The sequence below is a fragment of the Leptidea sinapis genome, chromosome 24 (assembly GCF_905404315.1).
Source record: "Leptidea sinapis chromosome 24, ilLepSina1.1, whole genome shotgun sequence".
Taxonomy (NCBI): Eukaryota; Metazoa; Arthropoda; class Insecta; order Lepidoptera; family Pieridae; genus Leptidea; species Leptidea sinapis.
The window spans coordinates 11,281,781-11,309,153 of NC_066288.1; the positions used below are offsets into that span (position 1 = coordinate 11,281,781).

General features: G+C 39.5%; 2 protein-coding genes across 3 annotated transcripts in view; one reads left to right on the forward strand and one right to left on the reverse strand.

Moving 5' to 3' along the window:
- LOC126971902 (GTPase-activating Rap/Ran-GAP domain-like protein 3) overlaps positions 1–27,373 on the forward strand; it is a 327,877-nt gene that overhangs the window by 151,982 nt on the left and 148,522 nt on the right. The window lies entirely within an intron of this gene.
- Positions 3,082–4,833, reverse strand: LOC126971853 (ZZ-type zinc finger-containing protein 3). Of its 2 annotated transcripts, none has more exons than XM_050818360.1 (2): positions 4,801–4,833; positions 3,082–4,104 (listed from the first exon to the last, which is right to left on the reverse strand). In XM_050818360.1, exon 2 carries the CDS (start codon positions 4,089–4,091, stop codon positions 3,132–3,134), a length of 960 nt encoding a protein of 319 aa, XP_050674317.1. In that variant the 5' UTR covers positions 4,092–4,104; positions 4,801–4,833; the 3' UTR covers positions 3,082–3,131. The 2 variants fall into 2 exon arrangements, with proteins under 2 accessions (XP_050674317.1, XP_050674316.1); XM_050818359.1 differs by lacking the exon at positions 4,801–4,833 and adding an exon at positions 4,558–4,790.

Genomic DNA, 27,373 nt, shown 5'->3' on the forward strand with positions numbered 1-27,373 from the left:
AAGTTTTAAAAAAAACAGATTTGACTCCCATTACACCGACATGGGGGTAATGGTAGTCACCCTGGGGGCAATCGGAGTCAAACAAAGACAACAGATATCGCAGACATAACCTTCGGCTACGTAAGTACTATTGTGTGGATGTGGGGGTGTCTCCCATTACCCACTGACTCCCATTACCCTACTCTCCCCTACAATAAAGCTGGTGAGCGGTGAGTTTCGCTTCACCTAAAATAAATGCCTATTATAAAGTACCTATACAAAATTTCATATCAAAATTTATCTATATTTTTCTAGTTAATTGCGACATTTGTAGAAGTTCTACCATTACATTAAATACTTCCTGTTCTCTGTTCCTAATAATCATATTGTCACAGTGGAACTCTGAAAAAGTGCGTCAAAAACTTATCAATTATTGAAATTAAAACATCTTAAATCTACTTAAATAAAAGCTATTTTGGATCAAACTGCACATATTGTGCAAATTTGATTAATTTTTAACAACACGATCTGTGCGTATTCCATGTCTATTTTCGATCAATTTCTCAAAATAGTAATGTATCGCATAACAACCCGATTATGAGAATTTGTAGAGAATTTAACGAAGTTTGTGCTGATTTTGATGGTTTCTTCACAAATATAAACTTGTTTAAAAATACTCTTTATAAAACTTGCTAGTTTACGTAAGATAATTTAATGTTTAACTTAAATTTCGTTTTAATGTAATTTCTGTTGTGTCTACTTATTTTTTTTTTACTGTATTTGGTGAATGATGTGTACAATTTTAATAGGATATCAGGATCATAAAAATATGCTGTACTTGTTATTAGATGATAGTTTTATCTTGTTAGGTATCTATTATTGTACCTACTTTTAAATAAATAAATTGGTTCTGAACTACTTTAGGAGTTCATCGCGGACAAACAACGAAACACGTTTCACGAAATTTTTATAGAGAAAGATATATATAATATACATAATTATTACGAAAAATGTGTAAAAGTTCGGAATTATAATATGGGGCATTACTGCTCAATCTCAAGTCAGGGTTCAAGCAGTTTTGAGACTACATTTATTTTTTGTATTCGCAAAAAAAAATAACCTAGATTACGGTCTGTAGACCTTTCCGTGAAAACCATTCCCATTAATTTCCCCTCATGCCAAGCGTTAGGTACATCATGACTCAAGTTTGCACGTTTAGGTACCATAATAAAATAAGGAACCTAAAAATAACCACTATGGTCGTATCACCGCTCGACTGCCTCGCCTAGTAGGTAGGTAGGTAGAGATCTCAAGTAAATTCCGCGGTCATTTGGAAGGCAAAGCCAGATTGGCTTCGAAGAAGCAGGGCGTTATAATTAGAGCACGGCAATACTTCAACCGAGCCCACATTCTAGCACTCTACAAAGCTTAGGTATCAGCTCGATCCATTTGACCGCAATGCACAGCTGCTTGCAGTGTGTTCCAGTTCTCTGTGAACGGCTAGATCACTTGTAAAGACGTCGTTTCATTGTGTATCTTCTACCGCATTTATCACGGGGAGGGTTCCAAAGAGCTGTACTACCTGATTTTTACAACCGAATTACACCTTCGTACGACACGCCACAAATTTGTATATCAACCCCACCATCTGGATGAGTGGCGTTCCTCAAAATTGCGGTTTTCAAGGAACTTTCTTCCATGCACTTCCTTTCCACAAAGAAGCTGTGGACTGAGCCTCCTGGTGTCTCTAGGACGATACGACATAGGTAGGTACCTTCAAAAAATAGCGCACAACTTTCTAAAAGGCCGACAACTCTCGGCGGCTCTAAAGGCGGCGGTAATCACTTAACACCAGGTGACCGTACGGGTCAAACTCGTCAAATTCAAATAAACTTTATTCAATTAGGCTTAAACTAAGCGATTTTGAATTGTCACTACAAATATTTCTCTTAAATTACAAATTTACCATATATTCGTAAAAAGTAGAGCCCGTGAGAAGAACATATAAGAAACTGAACGGCCACTCTTCATCATCAACAATTAGAGCTTGAATTCATTGTTTGTGTAAAGATGCTCCGTGAACATGATGGTCGTGTCACAATTAGTAATTGCATCCAACAAATACAATGATTTATTAACTATAACACATGGACCATCCATCGTTCCCCTCGCACATATTTTAGGGAAGGAAAAGACTCGCCACGCGACGCCGCCGCAACCAATGCCATTCAGTGAGCATAACGATTAATGTCCTCTTATTCCATAAAAAAGACCCTCTTTAGCCACCACCACTGACAGATGAAAATAAAGAAAGAATGAAATTTTATGTTTCACAATAAAATCACACTCCATTTTTGAACACAATTTTTATTGACTAAAAGAAATCATTTACCTATGATAGGATTAAAAGTGTTAGCAATTACACACACTTAATATTGATACCTAAGTGTTTGTAAGGTATAGGCTTGGACGTAACATACACATATCACTATCATTGTTAATACACCAATTTATTGAAGTAGGCGTTACTTTGCGGAAATCCATAATTATATAAATGATTTAAGTTTTCTTTAGTGTTAATTCCGTTAAAGACATTGGTTTCGTGCCAGATTTTGGCGAGACAACACGTCCTGAGGATGCCTCGTGTAAAGGCGAAACACATGTCGAATTGTTTAAAAACAAATATTGGCAGAATTAACACTAAAGAAAACTTAATCTACGTACTCACTAATATACATATGATCGATGAAGTGCCACATGAATGATGCTACCTAGTTATCTTTGATTGATTCACAATCTGTCTATCAATGTGCAGTGGACATTGGATGCAGCCCTCAGTTGCCTATCTAGATAGTAGTGTATATGAAGGGTTGTGCTTACTGTTCCAAATCAGTGGATCTACATCGGCCGTGTTGAGTGTACACTGTCATGACATTTATTTAAACTTTACTAAATAAATTATTAAAAAGGTTATGTAACTAGATATTTGTGTTGAAAAAGATGTGTTTAGTGAATATAAGTGTGGGTATAATCCAGTTCAGTTCTAATTGAAGTATCCTACATATATTAAAAATGTTAAATGGTGGTAAATAAGTTGAAACATAACATACATTTTATTTATTATGTATTATCCAGTAATATTTATACAAGATTTAAGAGGACTCTCTTAATGGTATTAATTTCTCGGTTGGCAGCAGTCTTACCAAACAATCAGTACAATAGTCTGTTCCCGCATTATCTGTCCACCGAGCACCAAGGAATCCAGTCTTTTGACAACCAACACAGGTGGTTCTAGTTTGATAAACAGGTACACTTTCATCAAGTAGTCTCTGAGCCTTAGCAGCTTTCAACAGTTCCAACATATTTTTATTTCCGGATGGTGTCTCATAGGGTATGTCCTGAGATTCGCCACAGCTATCATCAGGATTTTCCATTTTTACTGGAACATGAAGTCGGGGAAAGAATGTTGTCTTCTTGTAAAATATTTTCTTATTTTTATTCTTTGTTATGCCTCTTGGTGCTCGACCTGGTATTGGTAGGCCTGCTTTAGCTAACTTCATGTAGTACTTCTGAATCCTGCTCATGACTTGTTGGGTGGTTCTGGTGCCCAGAGCTTTAGCTATTTTCTTATACCTTCTAGATTCTACTATTTCTTCTGGATATATTTCCAGCAATTCTTCCAATCTTTTCTGTTCCTCACAGGACCATAACTGATTAAATGTCTCTGGTTTATCATCAGTGAATATTCTGCCCCGAACCAATACTTCCGGGTCGGGAAAATCTTTACCTTTTTGGCTATTATTATCTAATGAAATATCAATTCCATATTTGCTCCAATCTATATCTGGCATTTCAGATATTTCTTGATGAGGTGGAAATTTGAGAGAGTCCAATTTCAATGCTTCGCAAAAAGATAAAGGGTCATCTAATGCCTTATTTTTAGCTTCACATAGCTCCTCAATATCTTTTAGTACTTGTTGCTTCTGCGCCTCTAATTTAACAATGTGCTTCAATAATTTACAGTAATCTTTGTTTCCTCTAAGGGCTAAATGGTCAGTTTCAAAGGCAAACTCTCCATCGGTATCAACAATTTCTTCATCATAGGCTTCCATCCTGGTTTCAACTCTAAAATCAATAAATTAAGTGGTATAAAACAGTAAAATGTCTGGAATTAAATTATCAGGAAGTCCAAAAAGACTCAGTGTGAAAATAAAAAATAAACTTAACAGTGTGCATCAAAGGAAATATACACCAGAGTACAGAAGTTCTTCTTTAGAAGGATGGAGTAATCGGTGAGTGTATACCAAATTTTATTTGTGATCCCAAGTGTACTAGGCACAGATTTCTATAACATGTAATTTGAATTGAATATAGTTTTAAACTATAATTATAAAATGTTATACTTTAAAATAATATCGTTTTGTTTTTTCAATTTATGGTTTTTTCGAGTTAAATTTTAATATTTACTGTATTTCTGATTAAGCACCTTACAGTACATAATATTATTATACTCTCTGTAAGTACCTAATACATTTATACATGAATGAGTCATTATTCTAAGGCTTCTATATTACTTACATGATATTATTTGGTCGCCTCCCTCATAAGTACTAAGCAGGTGAGTATTGCATTAATTTTATTGTAAATTTCAGTAATATAAATATTAACTTTTCAGTTCAAAGTAGAACATTTATAATTATTATGTTATTTTACGTTTGTGTTGAATACAAAACACTACTTAGTAGGTATCAATGAGTTAATAAATGGTACCCAGTTACTATGTAGGTACGTATTTATCACAAAAATAAAGGAAATACAAACTTCGAACACCTGTTTCGACTGACTGACTTTATTTTTTATTGTCTTGTCTCTAACGTATCGTCAATTGTCATTGTCAGATCAATAAGTACGTGACTTTTTGAATTTTGAGACTATTTGTAATGTTCTACCCAAGCGACATCTAGAAGAGTTGCTTAACACCAAGAGGACATTAACTATCGTTGTAACATAAGAGTCCAGCAAAACCACAAGGTTCAAAGAAGTTCGAACAGATGGCGCTGACATCACAACGTTACTGGAAGAGCAATAGTACTAAAGCGCCAAAATACCTAAAATGCGCTTTTTAAATCGTTGAGTTAGTTTTTTTTCACTCTATACATTGGTCTAGACTAGAGGTGGGGTTAATCGTTAATATTGCTTAACTTGTTAAAATGCTTATGCGAAAAAAAATAACATGTTACGCAAAACGCTAATTATTATAACACTGTTAAAAATTACAATTCACAAGTAACTATACAGCGTTATATTTAACTGCGTAGTTAAATTTCACCATTTGTTAATTTAACATTAGCACAACATTTTATTTATGTTAGCAGTTATTTACTATTAATTAGAATATTAAACAATCTGCATTTTTTTTGGTATTTATGAATCGGTTAGTTACTGGGTGTTAGACAGGTCACTAAACTAGGTACGAGGTGTTAAATTTAAATAGATCACATCAATCAATGAATTTTCCTTCATACTTAAACAGGCTTAGGACTGATAGATAGACTCTTGCTGCACAAGTTGCAAACAGCACTTTTGTTCTCACTCCTCACAAAATAGTCATATAGCAGCAGTACGTCGTCGTTCCGCCATAATAATAAATAAGTTTTTCTTACACTAAACCTAGACCTAAATATTATGTTTACAGTTATTTTAATATGATAAAGTTTTTGTACACTGAACACTAATCAACTACTTCGGTATTAGAAATAATAGAGAATTAATTTAATAACCGAAATGTAACTAAAAACCAAAAATATTTCCGAAACAATAATGTTCGACACGGCCCCGCTATACAAAATCATGACTAATTGAGTAACACTGAAGTTGAACAGAGAAAAACACATTCGTTATAATTTCAAATTATTAATGTACCTATATGTTTTACCTAATTCATTGAAGACTTGGAAAATTAAATGCTAATTTATCGTGCAAGTGAAAATGATAGCTACTGCTTAAGTCATAAATAGCAAATTTGATCAATATTTCTCAGGTTTAATAACATAAATGCTAATTTTTTTCATTTAAATAAACATAGACTTTATGGTATTTAAAATAAGGCACCAATTTGCATTGTATTTTTCTGTCGGCCACCTAGCGTCACTTATGAAAATTAGTCTATTTTGCAATAATAGAAGTTGCGATAATTTTAATATAGTGTACTAAAGTGTTTTAGATGGCGTTGAAACATAGTCTACCCATCTATGTTCACTTTTAAATAAATAGTCTCAGATTATACGTCATCTAGTGTCACTTTCAGAAACTATTTCGTATTTTCATATCGAACACAGTGATTGAATCTATCGAGTATAATACGACACCATAACGGTTTTCGATAGATGGCGCTGATCACAGATCATTAATTAATAATTAGGTACCCGAGTCCTGACTTAAAAAATTAACTATGAAGTTAAATATAGTCTTTTAGAGTATTTATTAATAACATTGTTAATGGTATTTTCTGGTTAACAGTTAATATTAATTGTTATAACTTTTAGCACCCACCACTAGTCTAGACTCTAGTTCTCGTGGCAATTTGAGCATTACAAGAAGTTATTGGCGCTGTTGCAGTGGTATTTTTCGATTTCGTCGATAAGTCTCTTTTACTTACCTAAAGAAAAATTACATAATTTTTATAGTTATTGTCGGTTAGTTATTTTAACGTACTGCCATGTGCCCATTAAGATTTGATTATTAACTTAAAGTGGGTCATTTAGTTAATTGTTGTTGTTTAAGTACCTATAATTTACTTTCCGCAAATGCTAACGAAATGGTCGCTTAGTAAATTTGGATAACGAAATTATTGATGGACGTAAACGCTAAGTACTTTTTTAGAGTAAATTTTCTATAGATCTATTTTTTATATATGATTATTAAGCGTATTTTAAGTCCTTTTTGTTTTATAAAAATCAATGTGTAATTTCATAAAAATTATGATAAATTGGCAGTTAAATCTATTTATACGGAATTGAGCATAATTTTTTGTTTCGGCAATTTAGGAGTTAGGAACCTGTCAACTCTCTGACTGCATGTAGATTTTGAGGACCGCGTCCGCGACTATGCTTGTGTATATCTTCTGTGCATTCTTTCTGCCTCCAATTCTCCAAAGTCCTCGACGACGACGGAAAAACACCACCGATCATCCCGTGGTGTCAGAGCTAAGAGATGCCTGAAATATAGTTCAGAGAGAAAACTGTTCGGTGAGCTCTGTTTTCGTTAAATGTAAAGAAGTGGAACGTATGACATTTTTCACACAATGGTTAGAACGCGTGCCTCTGAGTTGACACTGATGCACACGTTTATTCCAGCAATCATATTCAAAAGGCGTAGTCCCGGACTGATGGAAGTCAGCCCTTGTACATCCGATCCAAAACAAAAGGACAGTTCGGATCTAACTACAGGCCTATAGCTTTTACCCCCCTGCTCTCAAAAATCATGGAGAGCATAATTAACCGCCAGCTCTTGGTATACCTAGAAGGTCACCAGTTGATCAACGACCGACAGTACGGCTTTCGCCACGGTCGGCAGGCGATCTTCTGGTATACATAACACTGGCGACCAGCTATCTGGGCGCAGCATACAGGTCGTTGTCGACGGCTATTGCTCAAACCCGAAGGACGTGAACGCTGGAGTTCCCCAAGACTGTGTGCTATCTCCTACACTGTTACACTACAATTTTTGTAATCACGTTTTCCATTCATTCAACCACAGTCGACATACTAGATACCAACATATTATTCAATAAAAAAAGGTATATATGTGTGTGTGTGTATAGGTACATGCATAATAATTCATTTTTCATAATTTTATACCTTAGATACTGAATATATTATATGTTTCCATGTATATAATCTAAGGTAGTGTTAGAAGGTCGATTAAACTTAAATTTACCCTGGTATAAATAGTAATACTTGTTTTAGGTAAAGTTCGAAAATTTTGAACAACATTAATATTTTGTATTCGGCGTTTACCCGTATACATACCCGATAGATACGATCATTACAAAGTATAAGTATTTTTTTTTATTAAAATAAGCAACGAGACGAGCAGGACGTTGAGTTGATGGTAATTGATACGCCCTGCCGATTACAATGCAGTACCGCTCAGGATTATTGAAAAACCCAAAAATTCTGAGCAGCACTACAATTGCGCTCGTCACCTTGAGACATAAGATTACCATAAGATAAGTCTCATTTGTCCAGGAATTTCGCTAGCTACGGCGTTCTTCAGACCAACACACAATAATGCTTATAGTCTAAGAGCCCATGAGCCCCAGACGTACGTTATTTTACACAGGTAAGAACGATGGACCATTACGGAGTTTGGATTATAGTGGCTTTGGCAGGTAAGCGGTAATATGTAAAATACCGATCTAAATACATCAAATAATAAAGTGCGACTTTTCGGTATTACCTTCAGAATATTATCAAAAATCACATTATTCATTGCCAGACACTTTACTCACGAAATTATAATTTTATGTACGTTATAGTATAACAACTGATTTTTATCTATACTAATATTATAAAGCTGCAGTGTTTGTTTGTTTGTTTGTTTGAACGCGCTAATCTCTGGTACTACTGTTCCGATTTGAATGATTCTTTCAGTGTTGGGTAGTCCATTTATCGAGGAAGGCTATAGGCTATGTTTTTTTTTTTCAAAATTAGGGATCCGTAATAAAATTGCTATTTTGTAACACAAGGTGTAAAATCGAAAACCTATTTTTGCATGCGCTGCAAAAACTATTGACAATAGAACAAAATGATGTACAGGCTATAATATAGGCAATATTTTATTACTTATAAAACTATCGCGTGAATTATACTTTATATGGCAAAACAACGTTTGCCGGGTCAGCTAGTATATAATACTTGGGTAATAAGTAGATGATGTCTCCCGCTTCCCGGAGCTCATAATGTATAAAAAATCACGAAAGGGATGGTTGCTTCGTACTAACCTATCTGAGGCTTGGTGTGGCTCAATTCCCAAGCTCGCTTCGCTCGAGACTTTCTATACGTCTAGTACTATTATAATATCACATTCTTTGGCATTACATGGAACACGTCATACGTCGGGTTGTTCTAAAAATTTAGCACAAATAATATTACGATTTCGAAAATGGCTGCCTTGTTAAAAAAAAAAGTGTGCGTGTAATCTTTTTTTTTAACTTTAGGAATAATTAACAGATACATAAATATATTACTAACTAAACACTCATACTGTTGAACTCGTATTGTTGAAGAAATGGAAGCATTGTTAGATTTGCTTGCTATTTTTTGTCGCAAATGCTGTCTATATACCTAAACTCATCTTTTGAACAAAGTTGGTATTTTCTCTACCTAGAATAAAAAAAATCCATTATAATTTTAATATTTTAACACGTAAGATTTTATATATTTTACAAAGAATGATAGATGTTATATTGATAGGATTCATTAAAAAATAAACGGGTTATTATCAGGGTCTTAATTTTCACTTTTATTATTATTTGTTGATGAAAGAGTAAAATGTTCCTAGGACACCGCCATTTCATTTAATTGATTATTATTTTCATCTAAAATTCACTAATACCAATTTAATATTTTTAATATTTTCAGTAATTGAAGGTTACATTATTACTAGCACATATCAAAACGTTGTTATTGAATATTAACGAATGTGGCTGTATAGGCTCCAACCCTTTGCCTGTCCTATTAATGGACGAAGAAACCAAAAAAAAAAACGAATGTCGCAAACGTCAGAAAGTTTCTGAAAGTATTTATTTATTAATTATTTTATAGTAATAATAAATAAACAAATACACGTAGAGATTTCCAAAAAATAATACTGAGCAATTTGAAACAATTTATTTAAAACAAATTTATAACCTTTTAAGAATAACGGTTAAAAATAGATTCAATTGACTTTTTTCTGACGGAAGTACTGAGCGTTACTTCCGTCTCTAACTGATAATAAACTTTAAAAATAAGGATTTAAACCTTTTAAAAAGTAGTTTATTTCAATCTACCTATACGCATTCATCGGAGAATAGATAACACACTTTAAGTGTACTCCTAACTTGGTAAAGCAACGGACGAAAATAAGCTTTATGCTACGCTTACATTGCACGAACTAGTAGGTGTCTATAGTTTGTGGTTTCACAGTAAATTTACGATAGGTTAGGTTCATCCATTAAACTTCAAACAAAACCTGTCTCGACGTTGATTGACAAGGGATAATTTTCGATTTAAATAGTTTCTGATATGTGTAGCTGTAGGTAGTCACGTAACTAACATAACCCAACATCTATGACGTATTGGGTGGTATTAGGCCGGTAGCAGTAGGAAAATAATATAATATATTAGATTACATTACCTTTGTAAACATTAAAATCTGGTAGGCTTAAAAATTTAAGAATCTGTAATAATATCTCGGTTACGGCACAGAGAAGAGATGGATTCTTACATATTAAGTTAAGGTATATCAATTAGGATCAATGACATCACAGTCATAGACAAAAATAAACCCGAAATATGGAACATGCCACAAATTACACCATAATAAGTTTCGCCTATATTTATACATTGCCCCAGTTGTTTAAAATATTCTTGATGCAGCAATGTAAAATATTTATTCAGTTCAGGTTGGGAATGTTGAATTTAGGATTGGATTCGGACAGTGACAGTTGACATATGACTATGGAGAAAATTGTGCATACATTGTCTCTTTGTGTATATAATGTCATTGGTTAGGATGTAAACACTTTAATTGGGAGGCACCATTGCACCGGATGCCGTCTATATTATGGGTACCACAACGGCGCCTATTTCTGCCGTAAAGCAGTAATGTGTAAGCATTACTGTGTTTCGGTCTGAAGGACGCCGTAGCTAGTGAAATTACTGGGCAAATGAGACTTGACATCTTATGTCTCAAAGTGACGAGTGCAGTTGTAGTGCCGTTCAGAATTTTTGGGTTCTCTTGCTACGTTACATGTACAATCTGTAGGTTAAGGCTAGGGCATGCATGTACATTCATCTAGCTAAGCTGCATATAAGAGACAGCTCTCTTTGTGAGTGTAGACTTGATGAAGGATCTCTGGACTGTCTTCTTCTTTTAATGATCTCCTTCCTCCTGATATCCCTCGGCCCACGGAATTCAAATCCTTACTCTCCTTTGTTCATTAACCAAAATAATATAAAACTTACTGAACAGGAGGACAAACGAGCGTACGGGTCACCTGGTGTTAAGTGATCACCGCCGCCCACATTCTCTTGCAACACTAGAGGAATCACAGGAGCGTTACCGGCCTTGAAGGAAGGCGTACGCGCTTTTTTGAAGGTACCCATGTCGTATCGTCCCGGAAACACCGCACAAGGAAGCTCATTCCACAGCTTTGTAGTACGTAAGAAAGCTCCTTGAAAAACGCACTGTGGAGGACCGCCACACATCCATATGGTGGGGATGATATCCTAACTTGTAGCGTGTCGTGTGAAGGTGGAATTCGGCGGCAGGAATCAGGTTAAACACCTCTTAGGAACACTCCTCGTTATAAATGCGGTAGAAGACACACAATGAAGCGACATCTTTACGCAACGCCAAGTGATCCAGCCTTTCACAGAGCACTGGGTCCCCAACAATTCGAGCTGCAATTGTTTGTCTTCTAACCAACTAACCCTTGTGTGTCTTCTTTTAGCATTGTAACTCACCTAATATATATATTCGATAGCTTAGATAAGGTGGTGATAATGATAGGAAATATAAGCCTATTTTGCCGTGCGATAAGCCTCAATGCTATTTTATAACAATATTTCAAAAACTTTTCTTAAAAGTGCTTATTGAAGACATGGCTTACAGCGAGTTGGGTGCGAGCCAGAATCATATTATAAACTTCTATTAAGGTAAGCGAAATATTTGCTTGATACTCAGCAACTTATCCATATATTTATGCCTAAGTTTAGCATTAGCATAGAGATGCTCACGTAAACGAATTTGAAAGCAGCTACTTTTATTATTTAGCGTATTTTTAAAAGCATATTATTATAGTAAGTATGAAAATAAAAAAAATAATATAAAAACTGAGATGAAAATCATGATTTTTAACCTTATGTTGACGCGTATATTTTTTTATGAAGTTACTTATACATCTTTTGGCATGTTAAGGAAAAATTATCGGAGTGAACTTTAAATAAGCGCGCGCAGACCGTCACGCAAATTCGACACCCTGACGTTAGTTGGTCAACTAGACCATTAATTGTATCATCATATCATCATATCAGCTACCAAGCCTCTTGTAACTCATATATCTACTGACAACAAAACCAATGGATGAGAATTAAATAAATTTCAAATACTTTCTATGATCGTCCGAACATAACACCGCATATAACTTTTTACAGAATAGTTCGATTTTTATACTTTTTTTTTATTGGAATGAAGTTGAAGTTGGTCCTATAAAAATATGAAAAAAATCCAACTCTAAGGGTAGGAAAGCAAGGGATAATTCAATTTTCACTCACTGTTTGTTATGTATGACCACTCATAACATTTTACAATAAATACATTTTAATAAGCTGATTTTGATAATTCTTCTTTTTGTAGTGATAACTTCTTTAGCGGCGTTGAGCACTATTCTTGGAATTGGTTTAAATTATTAATGTTAAACTCGCGTCAGGACACGTGGCCTGATCGAAAATTCGTAAGACAGTCGTTGGATGAAAGTTGATTTTTCTGAGAGATAAACTTTTTAATGTAAAAATAATTGTAACAGTTCTGAAGTGTTATTTTGTTCATAATTGTGTACGATAGCGCAATGAATTAATATTGTATTTAACTACATAATTGCTAGTACATTAATACTGATAAATAAAGCAATTCGAGCTAAATTATTCCCTAACCATTCCAAAATATTTAGAATGCACAACGTTAATCTTCAAGTTTTCACTTTTTTAGGCACTTCCGGAGTGCAACCCGTTATTTCTTTTTTTTTGGATAGAATATACCTCGAAATTAGTTCCATATAAATTTGACCGCGACCACCCTTCGCCATCCCTATGGTTTTGTGTACTTGCTTCTAAAAGCTGAGTCTCCGGTTAATTGTTACTCCCAGGTAGTTGACGTCCGGCCTCCATGGGAGTTCCTCAGACATCAGCTTAGGCAGGTAGTGGCGAGGGTAGTTGCGAAAAAAGGCTTATAATATTTTGCTATTCCGTTTTTTCGGCGATTTAATTATTTCGTTAAAAAGTATTTATTTTACTATTTTAGTGGCTAATTTACTAATTAAAATATTCTTAATTTTTGATTACTTTTAAAATATCTATCTACCTTAATGGTACGTAGAAGAGTTACAATACTTTGATGGCTTTATGGAATAGACTTTATACAATTATAGAATCAAATAAGGTATTTTTTTTTTTTGAGAGGAGGAAATACTGTTACGTATTTACGCTCCGGAACGGGGCGTAATATGTCGGATTCGACTGTCCGCGTAATCGGACGACCCATACCGACTAAAACCTCCTCTGTGCTGTTAGCAGCCCTGGCTTTCACAGCGAAGTAGGACGTGGGCCGTGGAGGCCGCAAAGACTACGCAACAACAGTCGCGGGGCGTCTCCTAAAGAGACTCGAACCTCAGACCGGCTGTGTGCTTGTGGGAAGGAGAGAGAATGAAAATGAAAATGAAGATGAAAAGATGAGAAGAACACACTCGCCGGCGAGTGTGGTGATGTTTAGTGTAATGTATGTAAGTGTGTGTGTATGTGTTTATGATTGTATGTATGTATGTTTGTATGTGTGTAAGTAGTAATGTTAGTGTGCATGTATCTTTGTGTTTGTGTCTGTTTGTGGAGTGTGTTTGTGGTTGTGTAAGTGGTGTATGTCAGTCCGTCAGTCAGTCCGTGTGTTAGTGAGTGTAGTGAAACGATTACAGGACGAGGACTAACGTCTCGTCGGGTATTAAAACAATGTGTGGTGTATCTAGGGTGCGGGCCGCTGGCCATCGTCAAAGTGACGAGTGCCAGTGGTTTGCGGTGGTTGACCGCGCCTACGCCTGCGAAGGCGGTGTGTGCGTGTCTGTGTCGGTGTTTGTGTGGGTATCGCGTTCGCGATGGTGATATCGTCATCCGGGTCTACCGTTACGTGTCTGGGACGGCTTATTGGGTTGAGACTATGGTGAAGGGGGGTGTACCCGCATGCCTTCCTAACCAAAATGTTGGGATGGTTAGGCGCCTTGTCAAAGAAGCGTCGCGAGATCTCTTTAAAGTGTTGAGCTATCGTCGGAAGCTCTAGGTCGCGGTGAAGGTCAACGTTTCGGATGAACCACGGGGCTCCGGTTGCCATGCGCGTGAATTTATTTTGAACTACTTGCAAACGACGTAAGTAGCTCGGTCGGGTGTGCGCGAAAACGACGCTTGCGTATGACAGTATGGGCCGTACGATGGTTTTGTACCGCGTCACTTTGTGTTTGAGCGGAAGTTTGCTTCGCCCACACACAAGTGGATAAAGGCGACTGAGGACAAATCGGGCTCTATTGCATACCGTATCAATATGTTTCTTGAAGTTCATATTGCTGTTGAACGTGACTCCTAAGTATTTGTAATCCTTCACCCACGGTATGGGTGTTTCATACAATTTAATGACGTCGGTCGGTCGTTTTTTAGCGCGGATGCTATTCGCGTTACCGAAGAGTACCGCTGCACTCTTGGTGGGGTTCACTTCAATCCGCCATTTTCTGAACCAGTTGCCTAGTTCATCGACGGCGGCTTGAAGTACTTTAATGTTCCTGCTCAAGGTTGAGCGGTTCAATAGAGCGGAGCCAAAGTAGAGTGCCGTATCGTCAGCGTACTGAGCGAGCTGGACACTCGGAAACTTGGGAATGTCGCTCGTGAAGAGCGAGAAAACAGTGGGAGAGAGGACTGAACCCTGTGGCACGCCAGACCTGATGGGTCTGGGTGAGGATAGGGTGCCCTCTACTCGATATCGGAAGAAGCGATCAGTAAGGTAGGCTCGTATGATGCGCACGAGCCTGTCTGGCACTCCCAGTTGATACAGCTTGAATACTAAGCCGTTGTGCCATACCTTGTCGAATGCCTTCGCGACATCGAAAAACACGGCTGCCGTGGTAGCGTGAAGTTGACGCCGTACGAGAATGTACTCGGTGAGTCGGTGAGCCTGCTGGGGACACGAGTGAGCGGTTCTGAATCCGAACTGTATGTCGGGTATCAGGTTGAGCTCCGCGATGTAATGATTAAGACGCGCGAGAATTAATCTTTCGTAAAGTTTCCCGATCGAGTTAATTAAGCTAATAGGCCTATAGCTACTCGGATTAGCTTTAGGTTTATTGGGTTTTGGGATACCGATAACAATGGAATCTTTCCATTGTTCGGGGAACGCGCTATTAGACAATAGAATATTAAAAATGGTAACCAATAAAGTAATAAGAGTCGAGGGTAGGATTTTAAGAACCCTATTGTTTATTGTGTTGGGCCCCGGGGCCTTCTTGGAGTGAAGCTCCTTAATGATTAGCTTCACCTCTTCGTAAGAGGTGGGTTTTATTACATCGCCTGAAGGGCTCAGAGCGGAGCGACGTTCAACTTCACGATCAACTTCGTCAACGTGTGTCGGGTCGGCTGCTGCATTTGGAGAGCACTGACTCTCGAGGCTATCGGCGAGGCATTCAGCCTTCTCATCGTCATCGAGCGCCGGCTGCAGTCCCGGTCTGTCCAAAGGAGGCATGACAGTGGGCGGCTCCTGTTTGAACGCGCGAGGCAGCTTCCAGAAAGCCACATGTGATGGCTTAAGGTTGCCGAGCAAGCGGTCCCAACGTTCGCCGCGGAGTTCCGCGATACGTTCCCGTACCACCCGCTGTAGGTAGCGGAGGTGGCGCCTATTCTCGACCGACGGATACCTGTCGTAAAGTCTAGTGGCTCTGTGCTTCTGTGTGAGTAAGTTCCTGACCTCTGTAGGCAGGTTTAGGCGATGCGGTTGCATCGTCGGAACCTGCCTGGAGCAGGCCTTGATCCTATTCTGTATATGTGACGTCACATGAGAGATAGCACTGTGAGCCGTGTCGACCGAGTCGATGACGTCCGGTATAAGGTCAAGGTCGTCGGACTTGATAGACTCGAGATCCTTTTCCAGCCGATGCCAGTCGATCACTGTTTTCGTCGGTGGTTGAAAGTTAACCGGTGGGCCTAGATCTAGGACGACGGGCCGGTGGTCTGACTCTAATTCGTGAAAAACCTCGATTGAATTTACATTGAGCGTTACGTTCTTAAGTAACGCAACGTCTAGAATGTCGGGTCGGTGCGCGACGTTATCCGGATAATGTGTTGGTTCGTCGGGTGCTTTTACTGAAAAGTTCAGCGTGTCTGTCAGCGAATCTAATAAGATTCCGTTTCTATTTGTGGCTCTACTGTTCCAGCTGGAGTGTTTGGCGTTAAGATCCCCGCCCACTATGACTGCAGCCCCGTGGCCGAGTAATGCTTCTATATCTGTGTATAATACTTTTTTGTTGGGCGGAAGATAAGCTGAAATAACAGTGATCAGCTGGTGATTCGCCATACTGACCCGGATGGCAGAGGCCTCGATGTTAGTGAGGACCGGAGGATCTATAGGTATACAGTGTAGAGTCCTTTTAAAATAAATGAGGGTGCCGCCCATACGGGTGGTGCGATCATTCCTGACTAAGTTATAATTAGCGATACGCGGATCGCGTATACGTGGTTTTTGAAATGTCTCTTGCACTAAGAATAGGTCTAATTGATGTTCGTGAGCGAACTCCTTCACCAAGTCTAGTTGAGGCTTAAGGCCTTGGGCGTTAAAATACGCTATACGGAGCAGCGGCCTCGGTCTCCTATAAAAATAGGAGGCGGGCGCTTCGTCGGAGGCGGTACGCGGGCTTTAGCGGGCGCGGGCGCGGACGCGGGAGCGGAGCCAGTCGTGGCCGCGGCTTTCTTCGCGGGTGTGCCATCAGATGACGATTTATATTTTTTGGATTTCGATGTCTGGATGTCTATTGTTTCCTTAATTAACGGAGCGATCTTCTCCGTAAATAACTCATCTAGCAGGGCGCGTAGAAGGCCCTTGTCGGCAACCATTGGTGAAGCCATGGTTGTTATTAATTAGGTTAAGCGGGTGACAACCCCCGCTGCCCGAGTCAGGCAGAGGGGGAATATAATAATAAAGTGGACAACTATAGTTTAGTTGTACACTTCCACATTAATAAAATACTATTAATAATAATAAAGTATGCAAAATTAAAAGAAATTAATAATAATAATAATTAAGCCTAAGACTTAGCTTTGCTGGATGTAGACGGCTGGGCCGGAACCCCGATGCACGCTGTGCAGGCCCCCACGGAGAAGACACACACGGCACGATCTGCAACACTCACAACACACACGATTAGCGTGCAGAATCGCGAAACACAGCACAGGTGCTAACTAACACGATCGTGAAACCGGGTAATTAACACTTATAATAACTAAGCTACGTTCCGCGAAGGGACGTAACAGGTGCGAGACTCAAAGAGTCCCGAACAATAGCGCGCGATAACAATAGCTAGCCCAGGTGGCCTGAGCAGATAGTGCGATAACGCAGGTAATAAGAATATTCGAAGGAGGACAGATAACGCGGCACGTGTGCTCGCGTTGCCTGCCTGAATCGAACTATAAGGTATTTCACAAACCTCACGATGAACATGCACCAGTAGAATTGAAGAAACTGAAAGAAACAGGAGAGACTGACAGATCTCAAGCTGTTTCGTGGTCAGGTTTTGTTTTTGCAATACACAACTCAGCATATAAATTTGTGAGTGAACAATAAATCACCCCTTTTTTCCCACCCTTGGGTTTTTTTTTTTTTATGGAATAGGAGGACAAACGAGCGTACGGGTCACCTGGTGTTAAGTGATCACCGCCGCCCACACTCTCCTGCAACACCAGAGGAATCACAAGAGCGTTGCCGGCCTTTAAGGAAGGTGTACGCGCTTTTCTTGAAGGTACCCATGTCGTATCGTCCCGGAAACACCGCACAAGGAAGCTCATTCCACAGCTTCGTGGTACGAGGAAGAAAGCTCCTTGAAAACCGCACTGTGGAGGACCGCCACACATCCAGATGGTGGGGATGATATCGTAACTTGTGGCGTGTCGTGCGAAGGTGAAATTCGGCGGCAGGAATCAGGTTGAACAGCTCTTCGGAACACTCCCCGTGATAAATGCGGTAGAAGACACACAATGAAGCGACGTCTCTACGCAACGCAAAGTGATCCAGCCGTTCACAGAGTACTGGGTCCCCGACAATTCGAGCTGCTCTGCGTTGCACGCGGTCAAATGGATCGAGCTGATACTGGGGTGCGCCAGACCAGAGATGACAGCAATACTCCATGTGAGGCCGGACCTGCGCTTTGTAGAGCGCTAGAATGTGGTCCGGCTTGAAGTATTGGCGTGCTCTATTTATGACGCCCAGTTTCTTTGAAGCCAGTTTGGCTTTGCCCTCCAGACGGCCACGGAATTGGCAATTGCTCGAGATTTCGAGACCCAGTATTGCGATACTAGGCGAGGCTCTAAGGGAAGTGTTCTCGAAGAGCGGTGATACGGCAAATGGGGTTTTTTTAGTGGTAAACGCGCAAACTTGAGTCTTCTGGGGGTTAAATTGGACAAGGTTCAACTTACCCCATTCCGCGACCTTCTCGAGAGAGGACTCGATAGAAGACACAAGTTTCACCCGGCACTGGTCTACGTTTTCCCGAGAGAGACCTGCATGGCCCGTGTATACGGCATCACCAGTGCTGTCGTCTGCATAGCAATCCATGTTGGCGGTGTCCAACATATCATTGATATGCAGAAGAAACAGCGTGGGAGATAGCACACAGCCTTGGGGCACTCCAGCGTTCACGGGCTTGGGATTCGAGCAATAACCGTCGATAACGACCTGTATGCTGCGCCCAGTGAGGAAGCTGGAGGTCCACTTGCATAAGCTCTCGGGAAGCCCAAATGATGGAAGTTTTGCGAGGAGCGCCTTGTGCCATACACGATCAAAGGCCTTCGCTATATCCAGACTAACTGCCAGGCCTTCCCCCTTGCTTTCAATAGCCGCCGCCCATCTGTGTGTTAGGTATACCAGAAGATCGCCAGTCGACTGACCATGGCGAAAGCCGTACTGCCGGTCGTTGATCAACTGGTGACCCTCAAGGTATACCAAGAGCTGGCGGTTAATTATGCTCTCCATAATTTTGGAGAGTAGGGAGGTAATAGCAATAGGCCTGTAGTTTGCCGGATCCGAACTGTCTCCTTTTTTTGGGATCGGATGGACAAGGGCTGACCTTCATGAATCAGGGACTACGCCTTTTGAATAAGAGTGCCGGAATAAACGCGTTAGCACCGGCGTCAACTCAGGGGCACACGTTCTAAGCACGATTGGAGAAATGCCATCCGGCCCGCTCGACTTCCTGACGTCCAACGAAAACAGAGCTCGCCTAACAGTTTTCTGTCGGAACTGTACTTCAGTCATGGAGCTCTGACACCGCGGGATGGTCGGCGGTGTTTTTCCATTGTCGTCAAGAGTCGAGTTGGAGGAAAAAAGAGTGCACAGGAGATCAGCTTTCTCTTTTGCCGTATGGGCCAGGGTGTCATTCCTCATATGCAACGGCGGCATGGACGGCTGGTTGAAGTTACCAAGAGCAGCTTTCGACAACGACCAGAACTTGCGTGTTCCGGTCGGGTAACTGGAAAGCTGCTCGCCAATTTTGACGACGTGCTTCGATTTCGCACGGGCGATTTGCCGCTTAAAAAATCTGGAGGCACGGTTATATTTCCTCTTCAGAACTTTGCAGTTCGGATCCTTTGAGCCCAGCGCCGCCACCCAAGTTCGATACGCCTGTTTTTTGCAGTCAGATGATTCTTTAACTGACGCATCGAACCAGGGCTGTGATCTGCCACCGATCGGTACTACAGAGCTTGGTATAAAAATATCCATGCCCTGCAGTATCACATCGGCTACTGCAACGGCGCAGGCACTAGGATCATCCGAAAGGAAACAAACCCTGCCCCAAGGGTAGGATGCAAAAAAGGAACGCATCCTATCCCAATCTGCTGACTTGTAGTGCCAAACGCGGCGGGTCGCTGGTGGTCTGCGACGTTGGCGTCGGATAGGCACTACACTCCTGACCAGGCAATGGTCGGACGTTCCGAGAGGGGCGTCGACAGAGACCTGGTAACCATCGGGATGTGTAGTCAGCAGAAGATCTAATAAGGACGGCATGTGGCTATCCACATCCGGGAGCCGCGTCGGCGACTCAACCAATTGGGACAGACCATACGCCAATGCAAAATTATGCACAGATCGCCCTGCGTAGTCTGTGGTACGTGATCCAAGCCATTCGGCATTGTGCCCGTTGAAATCACCCAAGACTACGATTTCAGCGGAGGGGATCTGAGCAAGCACGTCATCAAATGCCGCTTGAACGCAGCCCATGAGGTGATCCGTTTCTGCGTTACCACTATGGGACCTGTAGACACACGCATAGATGCGGACGCGGTCCTCTAAATCTACGCGGAGCCAGAGAGTAGACAGGCCCCTACCCTCAAAATTGCCGAGACGGCGACAGCAGATATCCTCCCTAACGTACACACATACCCCGGCATGAGGCATGAAATTATGCTCAATTTTGTACCCGGGGTACGTTAAATATGACGTATCGCTAGGTCGAGATATCTGCGTCTCCGTAAGGAAACACAAGGCCGGCTGCGCCGTCTCAAGGTGGTGGTGGATGGTGTTTGAGTGAATTCCCCGGATGTTACAAAAGTCCACATTAAGCGTGGAGCGGGGTGCCGTGGTGTTGCTGCCCTGTTTGTCCTGTGACATACGCGGTACTGTGCCCTCCCCAGAATACGAGGGGCAGCCCGAGCGCGAATGCTCGGGGAGGGATTCTCCGGCTCTACAAGAGCCGGTACCCTCCTGGGGTAATTTATTTTTTAGGACCGCTCTCATATTTTATTGGGGGGGGGGGGGAAAGGACGGGGGGGAATGGCCTCCGGTCCTCGACACTAACCTATGCGAAACATAGCGGCACTAGGCCGCTACTTCACGCCGGTATTCTGTGCGAGTGTGGTAAGTAACCCGGACGAGTCTGGCCCGATTGTGCTGACGTCATAAGACAGCAGCGTGACTCTCCCACTTTCAAAAAGCCCGTAGTCGCCTCTTACGACACCCTTGGACCTGGGACTACCCTATTCTTTTTGCGCCCCGAGGCAGCACAGGGCACTGGGTGGAAGTTTTACAACATCAACCAATCATGTGGTTCAAGCTCTCAATACGAACCAAAGTGATGATCTATAAAACTTAAATATTGTCCAAGCTGACCTTTACAGAGGTAGCTTGGTAGCCGTTTCTCGCCTCAACGTACCGGGATCGCCTGCAAGCACAGAAAAACCATACGTTTCGTTTAGCCTTTCTTACCTAATGTGGGAGAACCACGTTAGGTAAGAAACACTACAAAAGAGAATTGCCTCTCTAGACTAGACTCGCCAGAGACTTGAAAATAGAAAACATAGACTCCTTCATACGAAGATTAGCAACAAATATGATCCGGCCTCTTCACACCATCACATGACTGGTGGGAATTGCTCCGCTACACGAATCAAGAGGAATAAACGAAGAGGTGGACGACAATCCCACAAGATGCCGGAAACGAGAAAGGACTGACTGACTAACGAAGCTTCTAGTAAGGACACAACGCAAAAAAAATAAAAAAATGAACAGCGAAGACTCATGTTAATTACCCAATGTCGTAGGAGAAGTTCCGGGGTATAGGGCTCAGCCCTGACACCTTCCTTCCGCCCTCACACAGGGGGCATAGGCATCAAACTAAACCACTGTTAGTTTGTTTCGTCTGTTGCTATAGAGGGATCTGATTAAACATCTGTTCGACATACTCTCTGTGATGAGAGAGTGGCTTACCTTCCCGTTGACCGTAGTAATTGTGGATCATATTTTGGACGTGGTAATCTCTTTCGTGATTTGGACTTCATAGAAAATAGAGAACAAAAGATTGTTCCGTACGTGTTACGTTTCCCTTTAAAGTTCTGGCAGCATTGCCAGTATTATCATGCCCACAGCAAAATTTTTCACATCAGTGGCACTTAATAATATCTGTATCGGAATGTGAATAATAATCAGATTTGCCTATAAACTTGTTTCATATTTCAATGATAAAGTTACATCAACAAATCTCATATTTTTCGCTTTGGCCGTTTCAAAGAAATGGGACCGTTGGCAATAACAGGAAATTCAATCACATTTCTATGCATAGCCAATAAATATTAAAATATGTGTGTTATTCTCTTTATCCAATGTAGTGTCAAATTTTTTGTAATGCAATTCATATAAAATTTATGCCAAAAATAGGTTATAGTTTATAGCAGTAGGTATTGTCCTGAAAGAACTTTGCTGAACACACAACTTGTTCTACTGCAACAAAGTTAATTAGTTAGTTAGTTCTACTTTTGCTTTGTTGGTAAAAACTTAGTAATAAATTTGTGGCAATAATGGGTGTGGTTGCAGTAGGTATTGTCCTGAAAGAACTTTGCTGAACATACAACTTGTTATTTAATTAGTTAGTTCTACTTTTGCAGAATATGTTAGTAAAAACCTTATAATTAAACGCTTCAGTACATAATGATCAAGTTTTGGCAAATGAACTCAACAGACATTATCCACGAACAGAAATTTATTATTTATTATTATTATATATTACGAATCTTAGTGAACTTGCAGAATACGTGCAGTGCAAAATTACGAATTATAAATATTCCAAATTAGACTCAGTTACTCTACTCAGATTGTAGATTTTTTTTTGATTAATGCAGGTGTTTAAATAAAACCCTTCTTAACTTTACACACTTTTCTACTCAGATTACCCAAACATAGGGTTCGATCAATGTGCAAATGACGGTGGTGGATAGAATTGACTGCTTAAGTTATTTTTTCTAACTACCCTCATCTTGTCGAAGTGACAGCTGTCAACGCCCACCGGCTTGTGCGAGCGACACACACACGTGTCGAGAGGCCGCGGCCGACCACTACGAAGAAGAGGTGCTGTGACTTTGCACTCTGAAAACCCCCTTATTCTATTGTTGCGTCTTACGTAACGGTTTCAATTCATAAGTCTCCATTTAACGTCCATGACGAACTTCTACTGAGCTACGAGTGCTGTGCATCGCTCTGGAAGTTAAGGTGCTGGATCTGAGGCAGGAAGAGGCGAGAAAATTTAAAATTAGTAGTCACTATTTTATCTTTGGCCCGATTTTGCACATTGGGGTAGGGATCTAAGAGGACTCACATTAATTCCTCAATTATAATATAATCAAATACAGTCCAATTAAACGAATACTAATATCGATTTACCAGCTCTAGTTGTAATACACAACACATAGATTTATTTCATTTGTTGAAATATAAATTAAAAACAGATAGGTATAACACACGCACACTCACATACACCGCACACGCACACACACTCAATAAATTGTATTCAGCCAATATATTCGTAGAATCCCTATAACATTATTTTCAGTAGGGTAATTTATTTTTAAAAGATTAATGAGGGGATGAGACGAGCAGCACGTTCAGCTGATGGTAATTGAAAATGCCTGCCCAATACAATGCAGTGCAGCTCAGGATTCTTGAAAAACTACACATACAATTACCTCGTCACCTTGAGACATAAGATGTTAAATATCATTTGCCCAGTAATTTCACTAGCTACGGTGCCCTTCAGACCGAAACACAGTAGTGTTTACACATTACTGCTTCACAGAAATAGGCACCATTATGGTGCCAATAATCTAGCCGGCATCCTGTAAATCCTCCTCCTGTAGAGCCTCCCACAGGTAAATAATAAAATAGATAAATAATATTAAGCGGTGTACTAAATCCTGGAAAAAAAACCCTATATTTGTAAAATATAGAAACGAAGTCGCGGACAAAACCTTGTTCGATATAATGATGTAACGGATATAACATTACCATTCACTTAACGCACGTGTTTACCCCAGTATCCTATTGTAACACAGATTCGCACTTATGTCGATTACAGTTCTTATATTAACAATATACGATATTAGATAAGACCTTATTTTATCTGAGAATAAAATTACTAGAAGCGACAGTAGGCGACAGTTAAATGTTACAAGGAATAAAAAAGACATTGTTTTGTAGAGTTTTTATTAATCAAATCATTTCTTATATATGCTTCACATATGTCGTATGTGAATCGTCGAAAAAAATTGAGACTTACAGCACACTAAAGTTATAAACCTGGCCTGTTTTCATCGGTTGTCTAGCAGAAAGAGGTAGAGCCTCTTTCATAGACGTATAAATTATCTAAAGGTCTCTACAATAGTCTCTAACGATAACCTGTATCGTCCTTCTGTCCATTGAGCTGTCATCAATGAATATATTCATTCAACTTTTGCGTTGTGAGTGTTCTATATTTTGTGGAAATTTTCGATAAGTGGGATATGTATGGGAGACATGTAGCAATATGGGACGGAATGTTTAAATACGGTGACAGTCCCGTATATACGTGACGTATGGCTACTATACCTAAGCTGTCTTATTAATAAAAGTGCCATACAAATCGCGAGTGTAAGACATATCTTGTCACGCACACTAAAGTAATAAACCTAGCAGGCTAGGTTCATCGGTTCAAATCAGGATTTCATCGGTTGTCTAGCAGCAAGAGGCTCAATCTAGAAGGAGAATTAAATAATTGAAACATTTTGAAGACGCTTAAGTTTGTTAAGTTGCTATTATGTAAGATTTAGATTGCTAGTATCTGCATAGTCAAGATTTGAGACTAGAAGAGATTGGGCCAGCAAAATTTTAAATTTAAAGTATACGTAATAGGTACCCGCGGCTGCAAAAATTCTTTTTACTGGCATTCTCAATTTGTGTGTTTCATGATAACGTCTGATCAATGTGTATTCCCAAGTTTTTCACTGATATACTGAAGGGTACTATGACGTTATTTAGGCAAATTGGGAGAAGATTCGACCAATCAATACGAGATATATAGGATGAACTCTCAATAACAATTGCCTGTGTGGATATAAGCGAAGTCCACACATCTGACACCATCATTTTAATTAATTTATGTACCGGAAAAAATAAGTGTATGTATCAGTATTAAGTATTTATTAGGTGCAATCATTTATAATGATGAATATGAATGTTTGTTTCCGAGTCATGGATGTTTATTTGTATTTATGTATGTTTAAGTAAGTATATTGCATTAAATATATTGTTGTCTTGAACTCATAGTACAGGCTATGCAGTTCGGGGCAAGATCATTTGTGTATCAAGTGTGTCAATATTATTATTATTAAGTAATATACCATCCAAGAATCATACTATTTTCTTTGATTAACGCGAGTGTTACACATTTAAATAAAACTGGGGACTGTCCCCCTGCAAACGAGATCTGGTAAGGTCTTGAAACGTCGGATTAACTAAAATAAAAATAAAAATGTAAGTTTTACGCAAAAATCTAATGTAAAAACGTAATAACACGCGTTCAAATCCTTTGAAATTGTTTTATTTAAATTTAAGAACCATTTAATGTTATATTTATAGCTGTGTAGCTATTTGTTATAATATATATCAATATATAGTCCATGTTACTTTATTTAGATGCATAGATTTGAAAGAGCTGCGTCGGCTATCAAACAATTCCGTACAAATGACTTTACATCTCCGCTATCGGTCTCCGAGGAATATGGATGCCGGAGTTATACAAAGCCAAAGAGAATAATTATTGTAAAGAAGCATGATCCAAAGAGCTATACAACAGTTGATAAAGGACTGACAAATAATTGAACTTCCGTACAACAAAGTTAATTACTTTCTTGAGAACCTTATTTAAGTAAAAGTATACTATAAATATATTTAATGTTTTTTAAAGTGATAACCCTCACTTCTAGGATTAATACACAAATAAAATATGAAAAACTAAATTTTATGAACGATGCGGGACTCGAACCCACGACCTCCAGCGATCCGTGCCGTGTCAAATTAACACCTTGCAACATAACTGCTATGAAAGCAGTAATGTTCAAAATCTAGTATTGTTTACGCTTATTAGAAGCTCGTACGAGAACACGAGGCAAGAACATTTTGTTTTAGCAATTAAAATTTAATTATTTAGCAAAATGATTAAAAAAGTCAAGGTAGTTACACCGTTTTGTTAATTTAAAGGGACACTTACCTGAACACGACACTCCATCCGTTTAGGTTAGGAAATACTGTTATTTGGACAGACTTTCACTGAACACATTGTCATTGCGTGGCATTGTGTTCAACACGCGGTCGAAACATAACTAAACCAAAACTCTGCCTAATAGACGCGTAGGCAGAGTTTTGCTTCAGACAATTTTTAAGCGTGATTGTGACTAGTTGTTTATTGTACCTCAATGGTATCTTTAAATCTATGTAACGGAATCTTTGAATATTTACCCACTTTAAAACGTCGGATTTAAATGAAACTTTGAATACTTTTAAAGCATCGATATCAATGCAATATTTTTTTTTATGAAAAAGGAAGACAAACGAGCGTACGGGTCACCTGGTGTTAAGTGATCACTGCCACCCACATTCTCTTGCAACACCAGAGGAATCACAGGAGCGATGTCATATCGACCCGAAAACACCGCACAAGGAAGCTCATACCACAGCTTTGTACTACGTGGAAGAAGCTCCTTGAAAACCGCACTGTGGAGCACCGCCACACATCCAGATGGTAGGGATCATATCCTAATTTGTGCCGTGTCGTGCGTGAATTTGGCGGCAGGATAGTAATTTAATAGTCTTGGCATTCTTTCATGACCTTGGTATGTATGTCGGTTTGTTACGGAATCTTCTAACACAATTTTCGACACGAAAACGATAAACGAACTTGATCACAGTTCACGTATTGAGACACCTTGAAAGTACAGACCAAAGTGTGTGATCTATATGATAAAAAGCAAACGTGACTTTTACATTGGGCTGTCTGAAGCTCAGCATAATTTCAGTTGTCAAATGAGTATAAAAACACTCAGCCACGTTTTACGTGAGTAAAGTCTGAGCAAAGTTTAAGAACGCTCTATAGATCTCGGTCTAAGCCTTAAAGTAAACCGTCGCAAAGCAAAAAGATCGTGGTCATAATTTATAGTTCACAACATAGTTCATTTTGCACTACAAAGGTTGCTATTATTGGCATTTTACAGAAATAGCTTACTATATTGACACTTTTATATTTCTTGAATCCTATGCGAAAATAGATAAACTTTCTCACTATGGCATCGTAGTAAATTGCATATAATAAATTAAATGA

Bases quoted from the DNA above. Each gene is read 5' to 3' on its own strand.
- LOC126971853 (XM_050818360.1), bottom strand. From the start codon at position 4,091: ATGGAAGCCTATGATGAAGAAATTGTTGATACCGATGGAGAGTTTGCC.